General features: G+C 44.0%; 1 protein-coding gene across 2 annotated transcripts in view; it reads left to right on the plus strand.

Moving 5' to 3' along the window:
• The window catches only part of LOC118376614 (FERM and PDZ domain-containing protein 3-like), a 282,169-nt gene that overhangs the window by 254,199 nt on the left and 8,716 nt on the right, over positions 1-19,254 (plus strand). For both annotated transcript variants that reach the window (XM_052515692.1, XM_052515699.1), the window contains 8 exons: positions 3,632-3,739; positions 9,555-9,686; positions 10,055-10,174; positions 13,546-13,682; positions 16,698-16,824; positions 17,385-17,474; positions 17,701-17,880; positions 18,341-18,476. In XM_052515692.1, the coding sequence (XP_052371652.1) occupies positions 3,632-3,739; positions 9,555-9,686; positions 10,055-10,174; positions 13,546-13,682; positions 16,698-16,824; positions 17,385-17,474; positions 17,701-17,880; positions 18,341-18,476 (1,030 nt within the window). The remainder of the gene's footprint in view (positions 1-3,631; positions 3,740-9,554; positions 9,687-10,054; positions 10,175-13,545; positions 13,683-16,697; positions 16,825-17,384; positions 17,475-17,700; positions 17,881-18,340; positions 18,477-19,254) is intronic.

Here is a 19,254-nt window from a genome sequence, read left to right on the forward strand (position 1 = left end):
CATCTGTAGTTGATACATCTGTAGTGGATACATCTGTAGTTGATACATCTGTAGTGGGATACATCTGTAGTGGATACATCTGTAGTTGATACATCTGTAGTGGGATACATCTGTAGTGGATACATATGTAGTGGATACATCTGTAGTGGATACATCTGTAGTTGATACATCTGTAGTGGATACATCTGTAGTGGATACATCTGTAGTGGGATACATCTGTAGTGGATACATCTGTAGTGGATACATCTGTAGTTGATACATCTGTAGTGGATACATCTGTAGTTGATACATCTGTAGTTGATACATCTGTAGTTGATACATCTGTAGTGGATACATCTGTAGTTGATACATCTGTAGTGGGATACATCTGTAGTTGATACATCTGTAGTTGATACATCTGTAGTTGATACATCTGTAGTGGATACATCTGTAGTGGATACATCTGTAGTGGGATACATCTGTAGTGGATACATCTGTAGTGGGATACATCTGTAGTGGGATACATCTGTAGTTGATACATCTGTAGTGGATACATCTGTAGTGGGATACATCTGTAGTTGATACATCTGTAGTTGATACATCTGTAGTTGATACATCTGTAGTGGGATACATCTGTAGTTGATACATCTGTAGTGGGATACATCTGTAGTTGATACATCTGTAGTGGATACATCTTATGTGGATAAATCTGTAGTGGATAAATCTGTAGGGACGTCAGTCTATTCTAAATGATGCTCACATTTACTGAAGGATTCATTTCATTACCTCTCATCATATAATTGTTCAATATTATTACATTTTTGTCATTCAACAGATGCTCTTATCCAAAGTGACTTCGAGAAGAAATTAGGGTTAAGTGCCTTGCTCAAGGGCACATTGGCAGATTTGTGACTTTTCGGTTACTGGCCCAAAGCTCTTCACTGCTAAGCTACCTACACTGCATTTGGAAAGTATTCAGACTCCTTCTCTTTTTCACATTGTTACGTTATAATTACGTTATAATTACGTTATAAGCTAATTCTAAAATTGATGAAAAAATAATAACACTCGCCAATTTACACAAAATACCCCAAAATGACAAAACGAAAACAGGTTTTTAGAAATGTTTGGAATTTTATATATAAGAAAACAGAAATACCTTATTTACATAAATATTCAGACCCTTTGCTAGAAGACTCGAAATTGAGCTCAGGTGCATTCTGTTTCCATTGATCATCCTTGAGATGTTTCTACAACTTGGAATCCATCAGTGCTAAATTCAATTGATTGGACATGATTTGGGAAGGCACACAGTTGACATGTATGTCAGAGCAAGAAACAAGCCATGAGGTTGAAGGAATTGTCCGTAGAGCTCCGAGACAGGATTGTGTCAAGGCACAGATCTGGGGAAGGGTACCAAAAAATGTTTGCAGCATTGAAGGTCCCCAAGAACACAGTGGCCTCCACGTTCTTAAATGGAAGAAGTTTGGAACCACCAAGACTCTTTCTAGAGCTGGCTTGCTGGCCAAACTGAGCAGTCAGTGGAGAAGGGTCTTGGTCAAGGAGGTGACCAAGAACCCGATGGTCACTCCGACACAGCTCTAGAGTTCCTCTCTGGAGATGGGAAAACCTTTCAGAAGGACAACCATCTCTGCAGCACTCCACCAATCAGGCCTTTATGGTAGAGTGGCCAGATGGAAGCCACTCCTCAGCAAAACACACATAACAGCCCGCTTGGAGTTTGCCAAAAGGCACCTAAAGGACTCTCAGACCATGAGAAACAAGATTATCTGGTCTGATGAAACCAAGATGGAACTCTTTGGCCTGAATGCCACACGTGACGTCTGGAGGAAACCTGGCACCAACCCTATGGTGAAGCATGGTGGTGGCACCAACCCTACGGTGAAGCTTGGTGGTGGCACCAACCCTACGGTGAAGCATGGTGGCGGCAGTATCAAGCTGTGGGGATGTTTTTCAGCAGCAGGGACTGTGAGACTAATCAGAATCGAGGGAAAGATGAACGGAGCAAAGTACAGAGAGATTATTGATGAAATCGTGAAAACCTAGGGGTCTGAATACTTTCCGAAACGATTGTAGCAGTGAGCGGCAATACTGTAGCTGTGAGGGGATATACTGTAACTGTGAGGAGGGTATTCTATAGCTGTGACGGGTCTATACTGTAGCTGTGAGAGGCTATACTGTAGCTGTGAGGGGCTATACAATAGCTGTGAGAGGCTATACTGTAACTGTGAGGGGCTATACTGTAACTGTGAGGGGCTATACTGTAGCTGTGAGGGGCTATACTGTAACTGTGAGGGGCTATACTGTAACTGTGAGGGGGGTATTCTATAGCTGTGAGGGGCTATACTGTAGCCGTGATGGGCTATAATATTACTATGAGGGGCTATACTGTAGCTGTGACGGGTCTATACTGTAGCTGTGAGAGGCTATACTGTAGCTGTGAGGGGCTATACAATAGCTGTGATGGGCTATACTGTAACTGTGAGGGGCTATACAATAATTGTGAGGGGCTATACTATAAATGTGAGAGGCTATACAGAACTTTGAGGGGCTATACTATAGCTGTGAGGGGCTATACTGTAGCTGTGAGGGGCTATACTGTAACTGTGAGGGGCTAAACTGTAGCTGTGAGGGGCTATACTGTAGCTGTGAGGGGCTATACTGTAGCTGTGAGGGGCTATACTATAGCTGTGAGGGGCTACACTGTAACTGTGAGGGGCTATACTGTAACTGTGAGGGGCTATACTGTACATCTTCCCCATCCTCCTCTCTCTCTGTTCTCTAAGTGGTTTTCAGACCAGCAGTGGATGATGTGGGTGTGTGACTGGGGCTTTGAGTCACCAACTCTCTCCACTTATCTCATTCACCCTCCTAGTCACAGTACCTCCGGAAAGAGTGAATACCTGTCACGCCCCATCTCCCTACCTGGACTGAATTCAACTCCAGCAGAGGAGACTTTTCTGATGAGTGGCTGATAAAAGCAGAATAACCTTGAGTCATCAGGCCTCCTGCAGTTCCCTGGCCTACGTAACCACTGCACTTTATAGTCTATTCAGCCAGCTAGCTACCAATTGTACTCGCAACACCGGCACATACATATTAAATGGATGTATTGAGGAAATGTAATAAGCTTCTCTTTGATCACAGCACAATATATCCAGGCAGGGTTCCTAAAGCAGAGATTCAGGCTGCCCCGGTTCAAATAAGGTATTGCTCCCCCATTGCACTCTGGAAGCTCCAGTCTGGTTCCTTCTTCACTGCTTTTAGATGGAAGGTACTTCTATCTGCACTTTCCACAGTTACGGACTTCCAACACCATTCAATTATAGCCCTGATCCTCTACTCTGGGGTTTATTAGTTGTACTGTACCATGTTGATGTGCGATTTTGACCTTTTAAGTTTTTTTCTCAGATACCTCATATTGCCTCTCTCTTACTGCTATAAGAGGCACTCAGGTTTTACAGTTTCTCTCTTTCTCTCCCTCCCTCTCTCTCTTTCACTCCATCTCTCTTTCTCTTTCTCTCTCTCTCTCCCTCTCTTTCTCTCCCTCTCTTTCTCTCTCTGCCTCTCTTCATCTCTCCCTTTCTGCCCACCCTCTCTGTCTCTCTCTCTCTCTGTCTCTCTCTCACAGACAATGCTAAAGGACGACTCTTTGCTACTCATACCAAATGTGCTGAAGGTGTTCCTGGAGAATGGTCAGATCAAGTCCTTTACGTTTGACAGCCGCACCACTGTCAGGGTACGTATACAGTGTATGATCCAATTTGTAAACGTTACCAACAGAGTGAATGTGAAAATGGGTTCAAAATGGTCGCCCTCTGCTGGTGATTTGCAGGATGTGCAATGACACAAGTAATAGGAGGGTTTTGATTGGTTACATTGCCTACTATGTGCCAATATTTCTGTATAAAATATTATCTGTTACTCTAAAACTACCAGAGATCCATGTCTGTAACTTTGATATGCCCGAAGAGTATATTATGTTCAACAATAGATTGTAAAATACTACTCATATTACAGAGTAAGCAGTAAAGCTTCATATATCACAAAAAGTTGCTTAACATCTTAAAGGAGGCTTGGGTAATCCTAAAATGTCACAAATGTTCCAACTTCAATTATTTATTTCTCAATTATGCTTTAAAATACAACTGTCAAATATTTGTCCAAAAATCTGGGTATTTAAAAAATATATTTTTATGCCCATTTAATCCCACCACAGTGTCCGATTTCAAATAGGCTTTACAGCGAAAGCACCACAAACGATTATGTTAGGTCACAACCAACTCACAGAAAAATTCAGCCATTTTTCCAGCCAAAGAGAGGAGTCACAAAAAGCACAAATAGAGATAAAATGAATCACTAACCTTTGATGATCTTCATCAGATGACACTCATAGGACTTCATGTTACACAATATATGTATGTTTTGTTTGATAAAGTTAATATTTATATAAGACAATCTCAGTATACATTGTTCACTAGTTCCAAAAACATCCGGTGATATTGCAGAGAGCCACATCATTTCAAAAAGTCTTTACGGAAAAAGCAAACCATGCAATAATCTGAGACGGCACTCAGAAAAAAAATGTATCCACCATGTTGGAGTCAACAGAAATCAGAAATATTCCCTTACCTTTGATGATTTTCATCAGAATGCACTCCCAGGAATCCTAGTTCCAAAATAAATGCTTGATTTGTTCGATAATGTCCATTATTTATATCCAAGTAGCTACTTTTGTTAGCTCGTTTAGTACACAAATCCAAACGCTCGTGCAGGTCTAGCCCAACGTAGGACAAAAACTTCAAAAGGTTATATTACAGGTAGAAGAAACTTGTCAAACTAAGTATAGAATCAATCTTTAGGATGTTGTTATCAAGAATCTTCAATAACGTTCCAAACAGAGAATTCCTATGTCTGTAAAGAAGCAATGGAACGCAGGTCGCTCTCATGTGAAATGCGCGTGACCAGGACCTGGCTCTCTGCCAGACCACTGACTCAAACAGCTTCCATCCGGCTCCACAACACAGTAGAAGTCTCATTCAAGTTTCTAAAGACCGTTGACATTTAGTGGAAGCCCTAGGAAGTTCAACTTGATCCATATTCCACTGTGTTTTCAATAGGGGCTGGGTTGAAAATCGACCAACCTCAGAATTCCCACTTCCTGTTTGGATTTCTTCTCAGGTTTTTGCCTGCCATAAGAGTTCTGTTATACTCACAGACATCATTCAGTGTTTTCTATCCAATACTAATGATAATATGCACATATTAGCAACTGGGACTGAGGAGCAGGCCATTTAATCTGGGCACCTCTGGGCACCTTTCATCCAAGCTACTCAATACTGCCCCTGCAGCCATAATAAGTTTTAAACTGCACATGAAATGCAAACATATTGACTACCCACTGAATCAACATTGTTTCCACATCATAAACAAAATGCTGGGGAATCAACATGGAAAACTGATTGGATATTCAAAATGTCATCAACGTAAGGGAATCCAACTTTTAACCTAAATTCAATGACAGGGGGAATTATTTGATTAGTTGATTTCACATTAGTTGACAACTAAACCAAATGTAAATCAAAACTAGACGTTGAACTGGCATCTGTGCCCAATGGGTGTAACCATCACTTCCCCCCCCCCAAAATAAATATCTAATGACATCAATAATGGTAAGACTCACTCCACAGTATATGAAGAATAGGCTTCGTTCTGAGAAGCCCACTTCCTTCAATTCACAGTATTTTATAATGTCTGTGGTTACGTCTCAAATGGCACCCTATTCCCTATGTAGTGCAGTACTTTTGACCCAAGCGTGAGTCAAAAGTAGTGCACTAAAAAGGGAATAGGGTGCCATTTGGTACACAAGATGTAATATTGTAATGACATCCAGCAGTCAGACAGGAGACACTGTCAGGCTCATTGTCATTGTCAGGCTCTCACTGTCAGGCTCTCACTGTCAGGCTCTCATTGTCAGGAGACACTGTCAGGCTCTCACTGTCAGGCTCTCATTGTCATGCTCTCACTGTCAGGAGACACTGTCAGGCTCTCACTGTCAGGCTCTCATTGTCAGGAGACACTGTCAGGCTCTCACTGTCAGGCTCTCATTGTCAGGCTCTCACTGTCAGGAGACACTGTCAGGCTCTCATTGTCAGGCTCTCACTGTCAGGAGACACTGTCAGGCTCTCACTGTCAGGCTCTCATTGTCAGGAGACACTATCAGGCTCTCACTGTCAGGCTCTCATTGTCAGGAGACACTGTCAGGCTCTCACTGTTAGGCTCTCACTGTCAGGCTCTCACTGTCAGGAGACACTGTCAGGCTCTCACTGTCAGGAGACACTGTCAGGCTCTCATTGTCAGGCTCTCACTGTCAGGCTCTCACTGTCAGGAGACACTGTCAGGCTCTCATTGTCAGGCTCTCATTGTCAGGAGACACTGTCAGGCTCTCACTGTCAGGCTCTCATTGTCAGGCTCTCACTGTCAGGAGACACTGTCAGGCTCTCACTGTCAGGCTCTCATTGTCAGGAGACACTGTCAGGCTCTCACTGTCAGGCTCTCATTGTCAGGCTCTCACTGTCAGGAGACACTGTCAGGCTCTCACTGTCAGGCTCTCATTGTCAGGAGACACTGTCAGGCTCTCACTGTCAGGCTCTCATTGTCAGGCTCTCACTGTCAGGCTCTCATTGTCAGGGTCTCACTGTCAGGAGACACTGTCAGGCTCTCATTGTCAGGCTCTCACTGTCAGGAGACACTGTCAGGCTCTCATTGTCAGGCTCTCACTGTCAGGTTCTCACTGTCAGGCTCTCACTGTCAGGCTCTCATTGTCAGGCTCTCACTGTCAGGCTCTCACTGTCAGGCTCTCGCTGTCAGGAGACACTGTCAGGCTCTCACTGTCAGACTCTCACTGTCAGGCTCTCACTGTCAGGCTCTCACTGTCAGGCTCTCACTGTCAGGAGACACTGTCAGGCTCTCACTGTCAGACTCTCACTGTCAGACTCTCACTGTCAGGAGACACTGCCAGACTCTCACTGTCAGGCTCTGAGACGACTCTGATATCTCTTACCATTAAGACACAATATTAGATTTCAGAAATGTATTTTCCAGTTCATTGAGGGAGAGCGTGATGGAGAAATGGATGGAGAGAGAGAGAGAGAGAAAGGACAGAGAAAGGGAGGGAGAGATATAAAGGGGAAATGGATATGTATATATATATATATTTTTTTTAAGGGGGAGGGGGACATAAAGGGAGGGAGAGACATAAAGGGAGAAAGGGAGGGAGGGAGGGAGGGAGGGAGGGAGGGAGGGGGAGGGAGGGAGGGAGGGAGGGGGAGGGAGGGAAATGGAGGGAGAAATGGGAGGGACATAAATGGAGAGAAATGAATAGAGAGAGAACGTGAGGGAGCGAGAAAGAGAGGGGTAAAAGAGCTCTACTGTGGCCTAATTAAATGGAATCACATTCAAATGTAAAATGCAAATCAATCAATTGCACTATAGGACGCCACACCAGATCTCTTCAGTGAATAACGTGTACATTTCCATTCAATTGTACCATTTACGCCGTATAGTGACAATGACTTTCCACCTGACTGAAATGACTATTTATTTCCCCATCCACTTTGTGTTGCATCAGATTGTTGTCATTGTAATCCTTGGTCACTGTTGCCCATACAGCTTATCCTTGTTTTGTTTTAGCAGACAGTCAGTTTGTTTCTGCACCACTGTGATTCAAGGTGAATGCATCTCCATCTCTGCTGCTAGGACATTCATCCACCATCAACCCTTCCATTTAGGAGACTACAGTACTCAAACTAACTGTTACAATAGGTCACTGGCTGCACATACACACGCACACACACACACACACACACACACACACACACACACACACACACACACACACACACACACACACACACACACACACACATTGTTCATAGACTAACAACACTCATGACATTGCTCATGAAGCCACAAGGAACAGAGTGAAGAATACACTGTGGCTCAGTCCCAAATGGCCCCCTATTACCTAAACTACATAGTCCCGAATAGAACCCTATTACTAAAAGTATACAGTCCCAAATAGCCCCCTGTTACCTAAAGTATATAGTCCTAAATAGAACCCTATTACCTAAAGTATATCGTCCTAAATAGAACCCTATTCTCTAAAGTATATAGTCCTAAATAGAACCCTATTACCTAAAGTATATAGTCCTAAATAGAACCCTATTACCTAAAGTATATAGTCCTAAATAGAACCCTATTACCTAAAGTATATAGTCCTAAATAGAACCCTATTCTCTAAAGTATATAGTCCTAAATAGAACTCTATTCTCTAAAGTATATAGTCCTAAATAGAACCCTATTCTCTAAAGTATATAGTCCTAAATAGAACCCTATTACCTAAAGTATATAGTCCTAAATAGAACCCTATTACCTAAAGTATATAGTCCTAAATAGAACCCTATTCTCTAAAGTATATAGTCCTAAATAGAACCATATTACCTAAAGTATATAGTCCTAAATAGAACCCTATTCTCTAAAGTATATAGTCCTAAATAGAACCCTATTACCTAAAGTATATAGTCCTAAATAGAACCCTATTACCTAAAGTATATAGTCCTAAATAGAACCCTATTCTCTAAAGTATATAGTCCTAAATAGAACCATATTACCTAAAGTATATAGTCCTAAATAGAACCCTATTACCTAATGTAACGGTTCTCTTTAGGTGAAGGAGAGTCGGACCAAAATGCAGCGTGTAGATTGCGATCCATGTTTAATGAACAAACGTAAACACGAATCAATACAAACACTACAAAACAATAAACGTAACGAAAACCAAAAGAGCCTAATACTGGTGCACATACACACAGAACAAGGACATCAAGACACTAAGGACAATCACCCACAAAACCCAACACAAAACAGGCTACCTAAATATGGTTCCCAATCAGAGACAATGACTAACACCTGCCTCTGATTGAGAACCATATCAGGCCAAACATAGAAATAGACAAACCAGACACACAACATAGAATGCCCACCCAGCTCACGTCCTGACCAACACTAAAACAAGGAAAACACATACGAACGATGGTCAGACCGTGACACCTAAAGTATATAGTCCTAAATAGAACCTTATTACCTAAAGTATATAGTCCTAAATAGAACCCTATTACCTAGTATATAGTCCTAAATAGAACCCTATTACCTAAAGTATATAGTCCTAAATATAACCCTATTACTTAAAGTATATAGTCCTAAATAGAACCCTATTACCTAAAGTATATAGTCCTAAATAGAACCCTATTCCCTAAAGTATATAGTCCCAAATGGCACAGTGGTATTTTCCTCTGGCAGGTCATCATAGTGCAGATAGGGAATGACCTCTGAAGCCCTCAATGGAGAAAATAACTTAATAAAATCATTTGGTGTATTGGTGGCAGAATAATCAACATAGCACAGATTCACATAACACAGGAGGACAGTTAAGTATTTTATAAATACTGCAAGAGATAAATGCTATCCATCTCTCTTTCTTTCTCTCTCTCTAGGATGTGATCTCGTCCCTGCAGGACCGCCTGTCCCTGCGTTACATCGAGCACTTTGCCTTGGTGCTGGAGTCAGGTGGGCTGGACCAGAACCAGAGACTACACCTGCTGCAGGAGAACCAGCCGCTCTCACATGTAAGGGAGCCAACAGTTACTGTATTCCTCCTGATTACTGTGTTACAGTCATTCAAAGAGCAGTGTGGGTGTAATATAGCCTGGTTAAACCAGACCGAATTCTGTGCTCAATGGAGAGTCCGGCTCAACCAGGCTAGATTGAATGGTATCACCACATTCAAATTAGAATCACTACCAAGGACAAAGCCCTTCAGACCATTGCAGTTTGACCGGTTCTCGTGTTTACACTCATAAAAATAAAATCCTGTAGAATATATATATATATTACACTCTCACTGTCCAATGAATAGCTGTGTTTGTCAACTATGTTGGGAGGGAAGCTGTTAAGATATAGATGTTATTCATGCCGTCTCCCTCTCTCTCCTCAGGTGGTGCACAGGACGTATTTCCAGGGGATGAAGTGTCTCTTCCGCATCTGTTTCTTCCCCAAGGACCCGGCAGACCTGCTCAGGAGGGACCCTGCAGCCTTCGAGTACCTCTACATACAGGTATGGATACAGCCTTCGAGTACCTCTACATACAGGTATGGATACAGCCTGCAGGTACCTCTACATACAGGTATGTATACAGCCTGCAGGTACCTCTACATACAGGTATGGATACAGCCTTCGAGTACCTCTACATACAGGTATGGATACAGCCTGCAGGTACCTCTACATACAGGTATGTATACAGCCTGCAGGTACCTCTACATACAGGTATGTATACAGCCTGCAGGTACCTCTACATACAGGTATGTATACAGCCTGCAGGTACCTCTACATACAGGTATGGATACAGCCTTCGAGTACCTCTACATACAGGTATGTATACAGCCTGCAGGTACCTCTACATACAGGTATGTATACAGCCTGCAGGTACATCTACAGCTAGGAATTAAGCCTGCAGGTACCTCTACAGCTAGGGATATAGCCTTCAGATACCTCTACAGCTAGGGGTATATCCTTCAGGTACCTCTACAGCTAGGGATATAGCCTTCACATACCTCTACAGCTAGGGATATAGCCTTCAGGTACCTCTACAGCTAGGGATATAGCCTTCAGATACCTCTACAGCTAGGAATATAGCCTTCAGGTACCTCTACAGCAAGGAATATAGCCTGCAGGTACCTCTACAGCTAGGAATATAGCCTGCAGGTACCTCTACAGCTAGGAACATAGTCTGCAGGTACCTTTACAGCTAGGAATATAGCCTTCAGGTACCTCTACAGCTAGGAATATAGCCTGCAGGTACCTCTACAGCTAGGAATATAGCCTGCAGGTACCACTACAGCTAGGGATATAGCCTGCAGGTACCTCTACAGCTAGGGATATAGCCTTCAGATACCTCTACAGCTAGGAATATAGCCTGCAGGTACCTCTACAGCTAGGAATATAGCCTGCAGGTACCTCTACAGCTAGGAATATAGCCTGCAGGTACCTCTACAGCTAGGGATATAGCCTTCACATACCTCTACAGCTAGGGATATAGCCTGCAGGTACCTCTACAGCTAGGAATATAGCCTGCAGGTACCTCTACAGCTAGAAATACAGCCTGCAGGTACCTCTACAGCTAGGAATATAGCCTTCAGATACCTCTACAGCTAGGAATATAGCCTGCAGGTACCTCAACAGCTAGGAATATAGCCTGCAGGTACCTCTACAGCTAGGAATATAGCCTGCAGGTACCTCTACAGCTAGGAATATAGCCTGCAGGTACCTCTACAGCTAGGAATATAGCCTGCAGGTACCTCTACAGCAAGGAATATAGCCTGCAGGTACCTCTACAGCTAGGAATATAGCCTGCAGGTACCTCTACAGCTAGGAATATAGCCTGCAGGTACCTCTACAGCTAGGAATATAGCCTGCAGGTACCTCTACAGCTAGGAATATAGCCTGCAGGTACCTCTACAGCAAGGAAAATATAGCCTGCAGGTACCTCTACAGCTAGGAATATAGCCTGCAGGTACCTCTACAGCAAGGAATATAGCCTGCAGGTACCTCTACAGCAAGGAATATAGCCTGCAGGTACCTCTACAGCAAGGAATATAGCCTGCAGGTACCTCTACAGCTAGGGATATAGCCTTCAGGTACCTCTACAGCTAGGGGTATATCCTTCAGGTACCTCTACAGTTAGGGATATAGCCTGCAGGTTCCTCTACAGCTAGGAATATAGCCTGCAGGTACCTCTACAGCTAGGAATATAGCCTGCAGGTACCTCTACAGCTAGGAATATAGCCTGCAGGTACCTCTACAGCTTGGAATATAGCCTTCAGATACCTCTACAGCTAGGGATATATCCTTCAGGTACCTCTACAGTTAGGGATATAGCCTGCAGGTACCTCTACAGCTAGGGATATAGCCTTCAGGTACCTCTACAGCTAGGGATATAGCCTTCAGGTACCTCTACAGCTAGGGATATAGCCTTCAGGTACCTCTACAGCTAGGGATATAGCCTGCAGGTACCTCTACAGCTAGGGATATAGCCTTCAGGTACCTCTACAGCTAGGGATATAGCCTGCAGGTACCTCTACAGCTAGGAATATAGCCTGCAGGTACCTCTACAGCTAGGAATATAGCCTGCAGGTACCTCTACAGCTAGGAATATAGTCTACAGGTACCTCTACAGCTAGGAATATAGCCTGCAGGTACCTCTACAGCTAGGAATATAGCCTGCAGGTACCTCTACAGCTAGGAATATAGCCTGCAGGTACCTCTACAGCTAGTGATATAGCCTTCAGGTATCTCTACAGCTAGGGATATAGCCTTCAGGTACCTCTACAGCTTGGAATATAGCCTGCAGGTACCTCTACAGCTCGGGATATAGCCTTCAGGTACCTCTACAGCTGGTGATTTAGCCTTCAGGTACCTCTACAGCTAGGAATATAGCCTGCAGGTACCTCTACAGCTAGGGATATAGCCTTCAGGTACCTCTACAGCTAGGAATATAGCCTGCAGGTACATCTACAGCTAGAGATATAGCCTTCAGGTACCTCTACAGCTAGGAATATAGCCTGCAGGTACCTCTACAGCTAGGAATATAGCCTGCAGGTACCTCTACAGCTAGGAATATAGCCTTCAGATACCTCTACAGCTAGGGATATAGCCTTCAGGTACCTCTACAGCTAGGAATATAGCCTTCAGGTACCTCTACAGCTAGGAATATAGCCTTCAGGTACCTCTACAGCTAGGGATATAGCCTTCAGGTACCTCTACAGCTAGGGATATAGCCTGCAGGTACCTCTACAGCTAGGGATATAGCCTTCAGGTACCTCTACAGCTAGGAATATAGCCTGCAGGTAAATCTACAGCTAGGGATATAGCCTTCAGGTACCTCTACAGCTCGGGATATAGCCTGCAGGTACCTCTACAGCTAGGAATATAGCCTGCAGGTACCTCTACAGCTAGTGATATAGCCTTCAGGTACCTCTACAGCTCGGAATATAGCCTGCAGGTACCTCTACAGCTAGGGATATAGCCTTCAGGTACCTCTACAGTTAGGGATATAGCCTTCAGGTACATGTAGGTGGGGATACCATGGATACAGACCTCATGGTTCTGTTTGTATCGTCAAGGGGTTCTTTCTGCAGCGGAACCCCTCAGCCCACTGAGCCAACAAAAGGATTAGAACTTCTGGCACAAATGAGTAGTTCCAGAATTATGACCTTCTCCATCGCATTCTAGAATGTTACCAAAAGCAATTTCACATTACGTCCAACACAAATAAATGAAGTAACCAGTGCATCTTCAATATCTCTGTGTCTCGCCCCTTTGCATGAAATTGCTGGAAGAGGTTCCTGACAAGGACATCCATCTCTGTTATCGCTGTGCCTAAAACTGTACAACCGGAATAACATGACATTACCCCCTCCCCACCACAGAGTCGCAATGACGTCATCAAAGAGCGCTTCGGCATGGACTGGAAGTCTGATGTCACACTGCGGCTGGCGGCGCTTCATATCTACATCACAGTGTCGTCGGCCAGACCCAATCAGAAGATCTCCCTCAAGAATGTGGAGTAAGTGTGTGTGTGTGTGTGTGTGTGTGTGTGTGTGTGTGTGTGTGTGTGTGTGTGTGTGTGTGTGTGTGTGTGTGTGTGTGTGTGTGTGTGTGTGTGTGTGTGTGTGTGTGTGTGTGTGTGTGTGTGTGTGTGTGTGTGTGTGTGTGTGTGTGTGTGCGTGCGTGCATGCGTTTGTGTCTGTCTGTCTGTCTGTCTGTTTTATGACAAAATGGATCCCTCAGCTGCATGACTCATCTCTCAGTCACCTCAAAGACCGAAATGCGTGTCTCCGTATTCCATTATATTTCATTAAAAATGTCTCAGCTCTAATGTGCAGAAGTGTGGTATCCAGCTGAGCTTCTAAAAGTATATCAAAATGATCCATAATGGATCCATCTAATATTAAAAACAGAAACCACTCAAACCACGAGCTCAAGTTACTCTGACACCAAGAAATTACAATTCCCTCAGGCCACACATTTAGTCATATCCCCAACTTACCAGATAACTAGATCACTCTGACTGACAGACATACCAACTATCTAGATCACTCTGACTGAAATGACCAGATAACTAGATCCCTCTGACAGACATTACCAGATAACTAGATCCCTCTGACTGACATTACCAGATAACTAGATCCCTCTGACTGACATTACCAGATAACTAGATCCCTCTGACTGACATTACCAGATAACTAGATCCCTCTGACTGACATTACCAGATAACTAGATCCCTCTGACTGACAGACATTACCAGATAACTAGATCCCTCTGACTGACAGACATTACCAGATAACTAGATCCCTCTGACTGACAGACATTACCAGATAACTAGATCCCTCTGACTGAAATTACCAGATAACTAGATCACTCTGAGTGACAGACATTACCAGATAACTAGATCCCTCTGACTGAAATTACCAGATAACTAGATCACTCTGAGTGACAGACATTACCAGATAACTAGATCCCTCTGGCTGACAGACATTACCAGATAACTAGATCCCTCTGGCTGACAGACATTACCAGATAACTAGATCCCTCTGACTGACAGACATTACCAGATAACTAGATCCCTCTGACTGAAATTACCAGATAACTAGATCACTCTGAGTGACAGACATTACCAGACAACTACATCACTCTGACAGACGCTACCAGATAACTACGCTGAACAAAAATATAAATTCAACATGTAAAGTGTTGGTCCCATGTTTCATGAGCTGAAATTAAAGATCCCAGACATTTTGCATTCGTACAAAAAACGTATTTCTCTCAAATTTTGTTTACAAAGTTATTTACATGCCTGTTACTGAGCATTTCTCCTTTTGCCAAGATAATCCATCCACCTGACAGGTGTGGCATATCAAGAAGCTGATTAAACAGCATGATCATTTCACAGGTGCACATTTCTCTACCATGAGCCGCCTCCAAAAGTTGTTTTAGAGAATTTGGCAGTACGTCCAATCGGCCTCACAACCACAGTCAGTCCACGTGTAACCACGCCAGCCCAGGACCTCCACATCCAGCTTCTTCACCTGTGGGATCGTCTGAGACCAGCCACCCGGTCAGCTGATGAAACTGTGGGTTTGCACAACCGAAGAATTTCTGCACAAACTTTTAGAAACCGTCTCAGGGAAGCTCATCTGGATGCTCGTCATCCTCACCAGGGTCTAGACCTGACTTCAGTTCGGCATCGTAACCAACTTCAGTGGGTAAATGCTCACGTTTGATGGCCACTGAAATACTGGAGAAGTGTGCTCTTCACAGATGAATCCCGGTTTTAACTGTACTGGTCAGATGGCAGATGGCAGACAGAGTGTATGGCGTTGTGTGGCCGAGCGGTTTGGTGATGTCAACCCTGTGAGTGTCCTATGGTGGTGGTGGAGTTATGGTATGGGCAAGCATAAGCTACGGACAATGAACACAATTGTATTTTATCAATGATAATTGTGCCGGTCATCCACCAGCATCACCTCATGTTTCAGCATGATAATGCACGGCCCCATGTCACAAGGATCTCTACACAATTCCTGGAATCTGAAAATGCCCCAGTTTTTCCATGACCTGTATACTCACCAGACATAACAACCATTGAGCATGTTCGGGATGCTTTGGATCGACGTGTACGACAGCGTGTTCCAGTTCCAGCAACTTCACACAGCCATTGAAGAGGAGTGGGACAACATTCCTCAAGCCACAATCAACAGCCTGATCAACTCTATGTGAAGGAGATGTGTCACGCTGCATGAGGCAAATGGTGGTCACGCCAGATACTGACTGGTTTTCTGATCCACGCCCCTATCTTTTATGTATCTGTGACAAACAGATCTGTATTCATATCTGTATTCCCAGTCATATCTGTATTCCCAGTCATTTGAAATCCATATATTAGGGTCTAATGAATGAAAAATGGACTGATTTCCTTCTATGAACTGTAACTTAGTAAAATCTTTGAAATTGTTGCATGTGTTTATATTTTTGTTGAGCGTAGATAATTCTGATAACTAATTCACTCTGACAGACTAATTTAGCAGATACTATCCAGACCGACTTACAGTCAGTGCGTTCAACAAAAACATAATAGGCAAGTGAATACAATGAAATAACATTCGTTGCAAGTCAAGTCATTCAGTCACACAGACAGAGAAGAGCCAGTGTTCTCCCTCCTGTCTGAGTCTGACTCTGAGGGTAGCCTTGTCAATCCTGCAGTGTGACAGAGAATAGGAGCAGTCGTTGGGTTGCGTCCCAACTGGCATTCTATTCCCTATGTTGTGCACTACTTTTGACCAGGGCCCACAGGGCTATAAAGGAATAGGGTGCCATTTGGAACGTAGCCCACGAGTCTTCACTGGGGGTCTCTCCCTGAGATATAGACATAGTCCCACAGCTGTCAGCATCTGACTGAGTATACCATCTCTCTCTCTCTCTCTCTCTCTCTCTCTCTTTCTTTCTTCCTCTCTCCCCTTGCTCTCTACTCTCCCCCCTCCTCGCTATTCCCACCTCTCTTTCTCTCTCTCTCCCTCCCCAGGAAGGAGTGGGGTCTGGAACCCTTCCTACCCCTCACTCTGCTTCCCACCATCAAGGAGAAGAATGTGTGTAAGACCCTGTCACAGCTGCTCAAAACCTATCAGCATCCGCCTCCCTCCGGCAATAAGGTGATCTGTCCTCTCTGTCACACAATGACCTTCCTTTCCGTAAATATTCTCTAGATACAGCATAGCTATAACACTAAGTTATTCAGATTCATTGTAAAGCCTACCTTTCATCTGAGGGCTTGCACTCTCCGTTAAGCAGTTTATCTTTGGATTTGACTGGCTGTGGAGTTCCATACATATTTAAAGTGTGCTTGTGCCCCAATACATGGCTAAACAGTGACCCCAAGAGGACATGTATAGTATCGCAGTATAAAATCCAATGGTCATCCTTGGGTGAATCTCACTAGTAGAAGCTAGCAACAGGGCGACCACATCCGTCTTGTCGTCCTTGGGTGAATCTCAACCATATTAAGTGGCTTCTCCTCCTCGTCTCCTCTCCTTCATCTCCACTGATCTGAAATCACAAGATAAGTGAAAGCAATAATGAAGGATGCCAGCTAGGGTTTTAATTTCACCTGTCCAGTTCTTTAATGTTAGTGCAGATCGAGGAGACGAGTAGAGGAAGCCACTAGAGACTATTGAGACTGGGCCCTTGAGTGTTGTGTTGTGTCTACTGACAGGTGCCTCCTCTCCAGGGAAAGCTGCAGTACATGCGTGTGCTCAACGATCTTCCGCCCTTTGGAGGCTTGCTGTTCCACACCGTCGGACTAGTAATGGCAACATTTATTTATTTATTTAACCTTTATTTAACTATGCAAGTCAGTTATGAACAAATTCTTATTTACAATGACGGCCTACCATTCCCTTATGAACATTCCAATGTTGTATTCCCACATCATATATGAGTCCCACTCTTTTATGATGAATTTCTCTTTTGTCAACGTACAGCTCATGTTTATGTTTACGTAATTGATTTACTGACTGATTGATCCACAGGATGAGAAGCAGTCGGCCACTACGCTGCTGGTGGGTCCGCGGCACGGCATCGGTCATGTGATCGACCTAAAGAACAACCTGACCACGGTTCTGACAGAGTTCAGTCGCGTTGCTAAGATACAGCTGCACCGGGAGAACCAGGGCGTTGCCCGCGTAGAGGTGGCCATACATGAGGCCAAGGTATATGACAGATTGAACACATGTACAACTGTAGATCTAGAAGCACATTATGAGGCTCAGGGTGGAACTCAATAGAATGAGATGTGTTTGTTTTGCCATAAATCCTTGCATCATATGTGTAGGCCATGCTACCGAGCATAGATTTTCACTGCACAGAAGAATTCCTTTCAAATGAAATTAAATTAAATCAAACCTGCTACATAAACCAAGTTGAAGTACCGGTATGGCCATTATATTAAATATACAGTCAAGTGCTTTGTTGAGGTCTCTTAACTTCTCTCCATCCCTGCTCCAACCTTTCCAACCTCTGTGTATGAATGTGTGTGTGTGTGGGTTTCGGAGGGGCTGGGATAAAGCCAATCTATCTACATTATTGGCTAAAGCAGAAGACACATTTCTGTTGGACCTTGTGTACAATTGACAATAAAGGAATCTAAGTCTTAATGATCCACCCCTGCAGCCTCTGGTCCTGTTGATGGAGTGGCCTGATGCCAGTAACTTCGCCTGTCTCATCTCCGGCTACTACAAGTTGTTCGTGGACCCCAAACGAGCCATCTACTACCGGACACCTGGTCAGTCTTATATGATCAAGGCAGGTATGTTAGTAGTCACCTCCTTGATTTATTAGGACTTGCAATGAAACTGCATATTCACACTATATGTTGATGTTTAAGAAATGTATACTACATGACCAAAAGTATGTGGACACCTGATCGTCGAACATCTCATTCCAAAATCACGGGCATTAATATGAAGTTGGTCCCCCCTCCTTTGCTGCTATAACTGCCTCCACTCTTCTGGGAAGGCTTTCCACTAGATGTTGGAACATTGCTGCGGGGACTTGCATCCATTCAGCCCCAAGAGCATTAGTGAGGACATTGTCATGCTGAAACAGGAAAGGGCCTTTCCCACACTGTTGAATCAAAGTGGGAAGCACATAATCGTCTAGAATGTATGCTGTATCTTTAATATTTCCCTTCATTGCCTAGCCCGAGCCATGATAAACAGCCCCAGACCATTGTTCCTCATCCACCAAACTTTACAGTTGGCACTATGCATTGGGGCAGGTAGTGTTCTCCTGGCACCGCCAAACACAGATGAGTTGGTCGGACCGCCAGAAAACACGCTTCCACTGCTACAGAGTCCAATGGTGACGAGCTTTACACCACTCCAGACGATGCTTGGCATTGCTTCAGCTTTCGGCGGTCCCGTTCTGTGAGCTTGTGTGGCCTACCACTTCGCGGCTGAACTGTGGTTGCTCCTAGATGTTTCCACTTCACAATAACAGCACTTGCAGTTGACCGGGGCAGTTCTAGCAGGGATGAAATTTGACGAACTGACTTGTTGTAAAGGTGACATCCTATGACGGTGCCA

The sequence above is a fragment of the Oncorhynchus keta genome, chromosome 4 (genome assembly GCF_023373465.1).
Source record: "Oncorhynchus keta strain PuntledgeMale-10-30-2019 chromosome 4, Oket_V2, whole genome shotgun sequence".
NCBI lineage: Eukaryota > Metazoa > Chordata > Actinopteri > Salmoniformes > Salmonidae > Oncorhynchus > Oncorhynchus keta.